The 11,862-nt window shown below is 39.6% G+C and overlaps 1 protein-coding gene across 1 annotated transcript in view; it reads left to right on the plus strand.

The window, feature by feature from the left end:
* Nucleotides 1–11,862, plus strand: part of Fam13a (family with sequence similarity 13 member A) — an 87,021-nt gene that overhangs the window by 36,075 nt on the left and 39,084 nt on the right. Inside the window, exons 4-5 of the mRNA XM_005360560.3 lie at nt 439–615; nt 7,297–7,483. Coding sequence (XP_005360617.1) covers nt 439–615; nt 7,297–7,483 — 364 coding nt within the window. The remainder of the gene's footprint in view (nt 1–438; nt 616–7,296; nt 7,484–11,862) is intronic.

The raw sequence follows: 11,862 nt of genomic DNA on the forward strand, positions 1-11,862 counted from the left end.
TATATATATATATATATTTACTTTGTAAATCAGACCAACACCTTCTGCAGATCTTGTATGGCATCGGGAGGAACCGTGCTTTGTAAAGATATTCAATAACTGTTGCTCTATAGTGAAAATTTTCTACTTCTACCTTTCCTTAAGTGGCTCTTATTTCCTAACATCCTCCCAATCGTTGCTACATCTCTTTTGAGCATTTCAGTCACTACAGACTCACAAAATGAGACAAACTACTTGGTGTGATTTAACTCAATATGATTTAACTTAATGCAATAAGCAATTGTTTTACATGAGCATACTGTTCTGTCTTTGCTCATGAAGTACTAAATAAATGCCTTCAGTGGGGAAAAGAGATATTTCTGAACTATGGGCCTATTTTAAAGGAACTCATTGGTAACATTGATTGCTTCATTAACTTGGTGGTTTGTTTTTAACTAGACTCTTAGAAAGAACCATCAGGTCAGCAGTAGAAGAACATCTTTTCGATGTCAACAGCTCTGGAGATCAAAGTTCAGAAGACTCAGAAACTGGACCACCATCACCATCTTCAACACCCACCAGGCATCGAGGGCATCAATTTAAGAAGCAGGATGATGTTTGGCATGGCCGAGACAAGTAAGCTGCCATCAGCTCTCACTTCTTGAGTTTTTTCTTTCTATTTTTAAGTCAGTCACTATGTCACAGGCCACCTGCTCCTCTCATTTTAGTACCCAGGTTAAAATTGTACAAGTTTTCGCTATGGCCATTCTCAATTTAGCCAGCATGTCTATGTGACTTAGTATCTAGTCTCATCTAGATATCTATCTTGATTTATGTATTTTATAACATCCTGTTGATTAACTTGTTTAGAGAAAGTCTGTTCAGAGGTTCTTTCTTCCATATAAGTCAACATGAAGTGGATTTATTAATAAACATGAAGTTAGCTATTAATCAACAGAGTTCCCTTTGATAAATACTGGAGCACCCCTGTAATAATTCTAACACATGGTTATGTGTAGTAGGTGGCCACTTGTTCATTTCCGGCTACCCTGACCACAACATAACCACACAGAAACTGTATTAATTAAATTACTGCTCTGCCTATTAGCTCTAGCTTCTTATTGGCTAGCTCTTACATCCTAAACTAACCCATCTCCATTAATCTGTGCATCAGCACAAGGTCATGGCCTACCAGCAAAGTTTCGGCAGGCTCCAACGGAGGCATCTGTCTCTGGAAGCAGCTACATGGCCTCTCCTTGATTCCTCCTATTCTCTATCATTTCCAGCCTGGCTATATTCTGTTAAGCCATTGTCCAAAAGCAGCTTCTTTATTCATAACCCAATAAAGGCAACATATATACAAAAGGACTTCCCACACCATTTCCCCTTTTCTGTTTAAACAAAAAGGAAGGTTTTAACTTTAATATAGCAAGATTACATATAACAGAACAGTTACCAAGCAAGAATTATAGTTACAGTATTTCTATCTACTTTATCTTTTATCATACCTAAGGAAAACTATAACTATCTATTCTTCAACTCCATCAAAGACTCCAGAAGGATATAATATTACCTAAGTAAACAGGAAATGCATTGCAGACAACTTCTAAAACTCCAGAATTGACAGAGACATCTCGCTGCCCGGACAGTCACCCAAAGTTCTTCTGTATCATTCTGTATCTTCAGCCTACAGGCCCATAGAATTCAGCAGACTTTTCCATGAAACAGGAAATTTCAAAGACTGTTCTGCCTATATTGGCAGTTTGTCAGTCACTTTCTTCTGTGTCCTGAAGAATGTCTGACAGGCTCTTTCATGAAGCAAAAACTCCAAAGGACTGTCTCACCTTCTGTAGGCAACTTCAGCAATCATTTTCCTGTGGATCCTACAAGTAACCAACTCTATAAGGAGCCTCTTTAATCATCCTCTTGAAGTTTTAGTATTTTTTTAAAAGCTGAACATTTTAATCAACAGAAGAAAAGCTTAATTTCTATGTTATAATATTACTTAACTTTAAAACTTTAAAATTTGCTGTGAGTTCGAGACCAGCCTGGTCTACAAGAGCTAGTTCCAGGACAGGCTCCAAAATCACAGAGAAACCCTGTCTCGAAAAACCAAAAAAAAAAAAAAATTGCAGCATAAATTTTAAGAATGGTGTTACAAAGAGTTTATTCCCCATTAGTGGCTTTAGTAAAGTAAGAATGCAAATCACCATTCATAGTAATAGCCATAAGGCAGGTTCCCAAGGAAAAATATTATTATTATTAACTGATTTTATTCATGTTTTTCTGGAATGTTCCAAGTTTGTTTCCATTTACTATATGGTTAATATTTTTACTTAATTACTAAACACTGAAGACTGAAGTTAACCCTAGTTTCACACATTCCCCTCTACTACCACCCCCTGAATTCATAAACTATAGCAAAATCTTTATCAATCAACTCTATTTTTGTTGAAAGAAAAGTCATAGAAGATAAACTATGTAAGTAAATTCCCTGCTATATAATATTTCAGTGTTCAACAGCTATGTTAACAAATAAAATTCACGCAAACAGCAGAATCAATCATCTAACCCACTGATTTTACAAGGAAAAAAGTTTATTAGTTTAAGAATTGTGTTAAAATTTCAGCCCAAATTGGATTTGTAACTATGAGATCTCAGAATTTGAATTGTTGGATAAGGAGTTTTAGTTCTGAGATTATTTGGAGGATTATTAAGTATAGATTTAATCAATATCCTCATGCACTAATTTTGTATTAAAAAGCTATGCATCCATAGAAAATTTAATATTTAAAACAAACTTTATTTTAAAACACAATTTTAAGTGGGAAATGATGGTGCACACCTTTAACCCCAGCACTTGGGAAGTAGAGACTGGAGAATCAGAATCAGGAGTTTTCAAAACCAGTCTTGGCTACAAAGAGATTTCTTAAGGGTAGTGTGGACTGCATGAAACCCTATCTCAAAATAACTAAATAATAAAACAGTATTTTCTAAATATTTTTGTTAGAACTGGTAGAAACGAGTAGTTATGATATTTCCTTAGAAAAAAGAAAAACTGCAGTACCCAGAAATGTTCACATTTGAAATCAGTCCCTGACATATTTATAGAAAACATTTAGCAGCGTAATTCATTTGCATTCTGTCTGTCTCATTATGTTACAAATATAATTTATTCATTAACATAACTATTATGTTCTACTTTAGCATTTTTAAAGTGTCATGGCAGCCTATTTTCCACCCTCTCTTTGGACAGCAGATGCATTTGTGGAGTGGGAAGTGGTAGCATAGCAAGAAGATATTAGTGGTAGCAGTGGTGGCTGCAGGGAGCAGGCAGAGGTGGTACAGTCAACAATGAGTAGGGGCTAAGTAATGTGAGCCACAAGCTAGCCCCTCCCTCTGAGAGAGCTTGGAGAGCTGGGCTTCCCAAGGCTGTGGATGTTTCTTACATGTGTTATCTTAATTTTATTCAATTAGCAACATCTGGAGAAGCAGGAGAAATGGGGGATGGAGGAGTCTGGTCTGTTACAGTCTACCCATGAAACTCTAACCTTAATTTTTCATCTCTGCCCTCCCCATCACTGCTCATTCTAGTCCCTATCTTGATCTTGTTGCCGCTGTATAAAGAGTCTTGGGACGTAAATATTTATGTTCTCCTAGGGTACTGTGTATGGTGACCACACGGAAGTTACCACAATACTCTTTCCTGGGCACCTGGTCCCGTCCTTTTGCTCCTTGCTTGCATTGTCCATCTTGTTGAGAGATATCTGCCTATCTCTCATGACATGCTGGGCCACAGACTGCATGGACAGAACTTCCCCAACTTCCAGCACACACTGTACAGCTTCTTTGGTTTTGTGAGGTCATTTAGCTTTCACAGTCCCAGAGCCATGATTTCTACCTGGCTGTAATTTTACCACAGTCTGAAGTCTGCGATGGCCACCCTCTATTCCCTGTTGGGTTCTCCTGATGCCTTTGCTCACCTGTGCTATCCCTACTAGCTCTGTTGGTTTCCCATCTCTCACCCTTTTGCTTTGCATACTTCTAGCTGCTGATTTTTCTAACAACTCTATTCCAGTCTCAGAAATTTCTTTTGCCTTCCTTCTTGTAATATGTAAATGGAGACTGTGCTTTCATTCCCTAGTCACCCAGACCCAATAATCACACAAAAAACTGTATTAATTACAACACTGTTTGGCCAACGGCTCAGGCATATTTCTAGCTAGCTCTTACATCTTAAATTTACCCATTTCTATTAATCTGTATATTGCCACAAGGCTGTAACTACTGGTAAGGCTCTGGCATCTGTCTCCTTCAGCAGCTATAAGGTGTCTGTCTGACTCCACCTTCTTTCTCCCTCTATCTCTGTTTAGATTTCTCACCTAACTATATTCTGCCCTGCCATAGGTCAAAACAGTTTATTTATTAACCAATGGTAATCAAACATATTCACAGCATACCACATCAGTAATGACTTCAGAATGTTGGGTCCTCTCTGATAACCCCAGTAGAGACATTAATATTTTATAAATTGTGAAAACATCAAGGCCAGTTGTTATAGCATGTAGGGAGTGTCTTACTGCTAGGGTTTAATTATAACTGTTTAAATCAATTTAGCTAAGATTTTTATCAGGTTTTGCTTTCATATAAAAGCACAATTAATCTAGACCTTATAATATTTTACCCAAAACTGTGAGCCTCCTAGAATAGTTGCAACATGTTTTAAGGAAATCTGTTTGTTTTGCTATGTTACTTTGCATCTCACTACTTATAGCCGTGACAGTCAAATACTGTCCCCAGTCAGTGATGGTCTGGTTGTAGGTGAAGTCTTACTGAGGCCATTTGTAACTTTTTAGATAAGTATCACTGAAGGGAGGCAGAGACTATGAATCATTCACTTTGGTGCAAATGATTTTTTTGTCAAATTTACAAGAAAAAAAACAAACTCAAATAATTGGTTGCTAAAATAAAAGCATAAATGTCTGAGAAATATATCTAGTATATAAAAGTTTCCATCTAATTTTCTTGCTTAAATAATATGCTTGTTACCAGGAATATGCATGTTTGTCTCTATTTTTATTATTGTTTAAAAGCAAGGCATCATCTTTAAATGAAAGTAGTTTAAATTCCAAAATACAATGACCTGAAAACTTAATGCCTGTATTTGTTATTAAAATATTGTATTAAAATCCTGCTGTAAAGCAAAAACAAAATCATGCTCAATAGCAGGAACGATAAATATCATCATTATTGTATATAAATAATATTATTAAGAAATTAAGTATGCAATAAAAGAGGAAGAAAGAAATCCAGGAAAAAAAGGAACCCTGGGCAAGGATCCAGTAATTAAAAGGAAAGGCCCAGAGTTCTATGTCCAGGTAAAATTTGACTCATGTCAAATATGACAGCAATATGATGTGTGTCTGGGAAATGAGTGGGATCCTGGGCTCCAAATCCTCACTAGCACTGGGACTGAGACACACGGGTGTTGATGTGAGCACAGATCTCCCTCTGGGGAGCTGACACAGGTAAGCACAGCTGTTCTGCCAACTTGCTGCATGTCAGTTTCAGCACCTTGTTCCAAATCACTAAAACATCAGCTTTCCATTTGATTTGTAAAGTGTTGTTCAGCTCTTCACTAGCGTGCTTGGCTGCTGTAACAAACACACCAACTGATTGTCCTAAGCAACAGTACTTACTTGTTCACAGACCTAGGGACCGGCAAGGTCCATGATCAAGGTATAGACAGATGACTGTCCTGGGCCTGACGGGACTGTCTTTGCCCTGTCCTCATGTGGCCTCCCTGGTGTCTCTTGCATGGACAGTACTCACACTGGATGTCCTGCCGTCATGACCTCCACTAGACTGAATGACTTGAGAGGCCTTTCCTTCACCACGGGTTTATCAGGCATCAAAACATTGGCATAGGAATTGTGAGGGGATACAGATGAGTCTATATCAAGCATGATAGAATCTCCACTAAAAATTATAATGTACATACACATAGTAGTTTTGGGAAATATGCAGGGTGATAAGAAGACAGAATTTTAAGGATAAGACATATTTTGGATTTGCAATCATACTTCTGCAGCCATCTGCAGAAGATATTATGCATGAGTGTGATGCCCGCATGCTAGACGCTGTCAGCTTTACATCCTCTCTTCAATTCGCTTGTCTGAACACCGATTTCTCGTCAAGAACACCAGCTCACAAATAACGACGCAGAGACTTATTGTTAATTATGAAAGCTCGGCCTATAGCGTGGGATTGTCCCACCAGCTCTTATAACTTAAATTAACCCATTTTTAAATCTACATTCTTTTCTGTGGCTCAGTTACCTTTATTCTGTACTGCCCATCCTGCTTCCTCTCCATATGGCTGGCGACCTGCGTTTCTTCTTCCCAGAGTTCGGTCTCTCTTTCTGGAAGTCCCACCTATACATTCTGTCTAGCTATTGGTCATTTAGCTTTTTACCAAAGCAATTACAGTGACACATCTTTGCACAGTGTAAAGGAATATTCCACAACAGTTTGTCCTTTAGGTGTTTCTGATAATTGCATATGAATTCTCACACAATTTTAACACATACACACATGTATATGTAAATATATACATATATATTCTACATTCTAAAATGACCAAATTAGACAGCACTAAAAATATTTAAAGATGATAAAACTTTGAAAATATGATAGTAGCTTTTAATTTATAATTTTCTTTCTGTTATAGTCTAATGGTATGAATTTTATTGCAGAATAAGTATTTAATGCTCTCTTTCACTGGGGGATGTGGAGAGCTGACAGTAAAATATGGTGTCTATTCTTGGCTGCCAAATTAATTTATTTCCAGATGCGGGTTTGGAGTGAGGGAATTACACTAACTCAGCCATGCTGTGAGACTCTCAATCATTTCTGTCTTACTAAACTCTAGTGTCGTATTGGTAGTTTAATTTGATCTATGGTATAGATTAAAATAAAACTTTTCTAAGTCATTAATTTTGTGAAAACCTCTTACAGGAGTGTTTAAAATACTAATGTTTCAAAAGAACAAATGAGTCAAAGCCCATGATTATGATATTCCTGTGTGATGTGATGTGGTGACTATGATATTCCTGTGTGACATGATACAGTGACTATGATATTCCTGTGTGACGTGATACAGTGACTATGATATTCCTGTGTGACGTGATATGGTGACTATGATATTCCTGTGTGAGATGGTGACTATGATATTCCTATGTGGTGTGATATGGTAACTGTATTATGAAGTGTCCCCTTCACATTTTAAAATATGATTAAACTTTTTTTTTCCATTCAGGGAACTTATCAACAAGGAGAATATCCCCTATGGCTTCCACAGCTATGATGAGTGCGTTGTGAACAGCCAGGAAGCAGAAAGACTCCCGGAGGACACCTGTGACTGTGTCGGAGAAAGAAGTAAACCCAAACGTCAGAAATCCAGTTCCAGGCTCACGGAGCTCAGTGAAAATCATGAGGGACTCCTGGTAAGTAGGTATTTTAATAACTTCTTTACTTGAGACTCTAAAGAGAGTCAAAAGATCACAGAGTGGAAGGCCATGGGGATGGGAGAGCAGATTAACTGGGTTCTCAAGCATCATTAGGAGGAGTGACTTCACTATGGGTAAGAAGCCAGTCATGTGTTCTTTGATCAGGGATGTAGATTACTTAAATTTGGTGTTATTGCTAAATTGAAGATGGGCACACGTGATCAAGGGTAGAAGCTGGGACAGTAGTGAGATGCTCTGGCCATAATCCTGGTCTGTGGTAAACAGTTTGAACTAAAATTATACCAGAGGCAGCACCCCAGCCCTGCAGTCGCTTGGTGCTGCCAATTTATGAGGCGAAGACAGAGTATAGGGAATAATACCCTAGGTTCCCTTCAGGGCATGTTAAGATGGAGTGCCCTGTTAGACATGGAAGAGGAACTATCTCTGAGGCAATTGGATTTCTGGGCCTAGAGTTCAGGGAAAGTGTCTGGGAAGGAGGTGTGATGGACATCAGAATTAGAGACATTAAAGACAGTACACGGGAGGAGATAACTAGGGAGGGAATGTGGGTGGGAAAGTGGTCCAGATAAAGATAAAAAACACTGAGCACAGCAACACTTAGAGAATGGGAAAATAAGCATATGAAAGAGATTTAATAACAAGCAGCCAGAATATAGAGAAGAAATGAGGCCAGTTTGGAGTCTTAGAAGCCAGTTAACTGAGTTTCTTAAGAAGAAGGGGTCAGAGATGAGGCCAAGTCTGACCATTTGAATTCACAAAGTGAAGCTCACTGTTGACTTTAAGAAGAGAAATCCTGGTATAGATTCAAGGGAAATGGGAGGAGAGTAACTGCAGGGGACAAGCAGTATAGAGGCCTAACTGCCCAGGCCAGCCAAGGAGGAGAACCGTGTACAGAACTCACCGGCCCTCACTGGCTTGGTGTCCGGGTCTTTTTCTTTGATTTCTCTGGGATGTGGTGACACTGAGATCACTGGGGTCTAGGAAATAGGCCACTCGGAGCTAGAAAGCAGAGACAGTGAGCTCTCAGTCAGCGTTAGGTTGCTCTGTTTCGGCTCCATGTCATCTCTAGTGACAGAACTGAGATAGTGGGCTGTGTTTTAACTATTTCCCTTACTTTAATCTAAAAGAATCCTAAGTCTTTGGCCATTTTATTTTCTTTTTAACCTGACTCAATTACATGATTTTTTTTGTTTGTTTGTTTGTTTGTATTCTACTTCTAAGGCTGGCCTTAAGGCAAAAAAAAATAAAATAAAATAAAAAGCAACAACAACTAAAAAACTCCTTTAAATATCAGTTTACTAAACACCTTCCCCACCTTGCACACGCATGCTCACACACAATCTCTTACATACATGGTTTTCATAAACTCATCTCTATAGGCCTACATCTCTTTATCCCCCAAACGCTCTCTCTAGAACAGTCTAACGGTGTCACTAGAGAGCCACCAGTGACGCATGCATCTTCCTTCTAAACACGGGAGACAAGCTTGTACATTAATTCTCTCATCATTAATCTATCCATAATCATGGAAAATTAGAAGCAACTTCATTGTTTTAGCTATAAGATAAATAAATTAGTAATCTCTGGACACTGGTTTGGTAAGATACACTCTAAGTATTAGAAGTTATGGTAAGGAAGACTAATAAAATAGAAAGTGTTGACAATTGTATTTGAAGTGCTTTATAATTTTAATCTTTCCAATAGATAGGAGAGTATTGTTAGCTGTCTTCATTCCAAACACGAAGGCATGAAATATAGGTGACTGAATACTTAGATCGTAAGTAAGGGAACAGCAATTCCAGTATGGGGGTCCCTCATTTAAAGTAAGCTGTGGAGTAGCATGTGTGTGCCTGTGTATGTGTGTGTGTGCATGCATGTGTGTGTGTGTGTGTGTGTGTGTGTGTGAGAGAGAGAGAGAGAGAGAGAGAGAGAGAGAGAGAGAGAGAGAGAGAACAACTCATTCCCAGGAACAAGAGTGAGAGAAAATGTTTGCCTGAACGTGGTTGCATAGTATTATGGTATTACTAGAAATAATTATCACTCTTTTCTTTATTTCTCAACACATCCTATTAAACTATATAATCCTATAACAAGCACCATATTGAAAGTATTCAAAGCAGACTTCAGTAGATCTCATCTCATCTTCAGTAGATCACAGCTGCCACCCACTATCTGAAATCCCAGTGGAGACTCACAAGAGGAGAATGGGTCTTGCTGGTGGTTATATCTTAATTTCAGTTTTAGCTTTATCACTCTATTACTAGGCAAACGAGAAGAGTAGTACAGCTCAGGACTCAAGCACTTGACTGGCATGCGTAAGACTGAGGATTCAATCCCCAGCACTGCTAAAACAAATTGCCCCAAGTAGGTAGGTACGCTATGAAACTTTAGTTGCTATTTATATAAAATAATGATATCATTATCTCTTTTGGCTTTTTGTGAAATAAATGCAACTAAAATTCTAAAGTTTAGGCAAAAGGGAACACAGTGAAGGTTTCTCTTCAGATTGTCCCTGTACTCCGGGGCCCAGCCCCTCACTACTTCAGCCGTCTGTCTGCACTTTTTGCTGTAGTCTTTACCTACCCAGCCCTGCAGTCAAATTTAACACGTTCCTGCAGACACCAAGTTTTCTAGGTTATGAATTAGCCCTTTAAGACCCTTCTGCCGTGGCCTGTTGTGGCCTGTGTGTGTCCCTTTGTCTCTTGGCCTTTCTGCAACACTGATGTCTCTTTGCCCCTTCTCAGAGTGACTGTTGACTCCTCTGCTGGGGCCTCACTGGCTCCCCTTCCTGAGTCCTGCTTGGATGTGAGTGTTACCCAAACCTTGACACCTCCACGTCATGGCCTTGCTTCTGATTTTCTCCCGTTCTAATCTTCCAACGATCTCTACAGATGTGTTCCAGATCAGGTTTGCCTGGCTAACACCTAACATCAACGTATTCAAACCAGCTTTCCTTTTGCTCTGTGGTCTCTTCTGACCTTGTTCTTACGCAGCCTCAATATGTCCTCCTTAGTTGTTCCAAGCTCTTTCCTTTCCCTTATTTCAGCCCCTCCTCCCACTTCCTAGTTGTCAAACGTAGGTGATTATATTGAAAGTATCTTGATTCCTGGACCAGTAATTTGGCTTTCAGGCAAAAGCGCTTTCTGCCAAGCCTGATTATCTTAGTTCTATTACGGGAACCTACATAATGGAAGTGAAGAACTGACTCTGGTAAGTTGCCCTTTGACCTCCACATACACTTCTTGGCAAGCTTAGGCCTCACCCCATACACACTCACGCACATTAAAAATTAAAGGTCATTTGAAAATAAACTATTTTCGGTCCTTTCCCCATTGTCTTTCCATTGCATGGCTGATACCCTTTTCTAATTAGTCTGGAGTCCAAACAGTCAACTAGCATGTCTGCACACCTCCATTCTGCCCCCATTGGACCATTCCATCCGCTGCTGCAAAACAAATCACCCGTGCAATACAGACAGTGCTTTTAAACTCGATCTTCAGTGCAGTGCAATACAGCAAGAGATCCCGCCCAAACTCTATGTCAGTTATCTTCCACGCGGTGCCACATGGGAAAATGCCGGTCACTGTGAAACGCTGGCCTAGTCACGCCAGTCTCCAACAAGCACTCCTGTGGGGCCTACTGAAGTGTGAATTTTCAGAGGATAAGGGGGGGTGACGAGTACATAAATACAGTCAGGTGCAAAACTTACCAACTATGGAAAGCAATAAATCAGGGTGAGGAGAAGAAACAGTGAGGGGAGGTGCTAAAAAATGATGCAGAAGAGAGGGTCAGCAGGATAAGCCTCATTGAAGATGGCACCGATACAGGATGAGGACGGAATAAGCCCATGGAGTCCCTAGGTCCGCCGTGTCCAGGCAGAAGGGTCAGGAGCCTTCTCTTTCTGTTGATGAGAGGAAGCTGCTGTGCTTGGGTCTGGGTTAAGAGGGGAGTGTGATGGCTGGTAATGTCAGATTCTGTAGGAGGAGCCCCTGTTGTTTGACGTTTTGCAGCCATGTTCAGCACTTGACTTTGAATATGATGAGAGGCCACCAGAGCAAGTCCTTTTTCATCACACCTTAGGGAAGGACCTAAGAAGGAAGTCTTTTAAGAGGAGCTTAACATGCCTGGATACATTGTTTTCGGTGGCGTTGCTAGTGCGGTTTGCCATAAAAGGAAATAAGATGCAAGAAGAGGCACAGCTGGCAATTGATGGAGACCGAATTGAAAGCCAAAGATCCTAAACCACACCATGATCCTAACCATACACAAAGATCCCAAACCACACCATCATCCTAACCATACACAGAGATCCCAAACCACACCATCATCCTAACCATACACAGAGATCCCAAACC

Source organism: Microtus ochrogaster, linkage group LG3 (assembly GCF_000317375.1).
Source record: "Microtus ochrogaster isolate Prairie Vole_2 linkage group LG3, MicOch1.0, whole genome shotgun sequence".
In the NCBI taxonomy this organism is placed as follows: Eukaryota; Metazoa; Chordata; class Mammalia; order Rodentia; family Cricetidae; genus Microtus; species Microtus ochrogaster.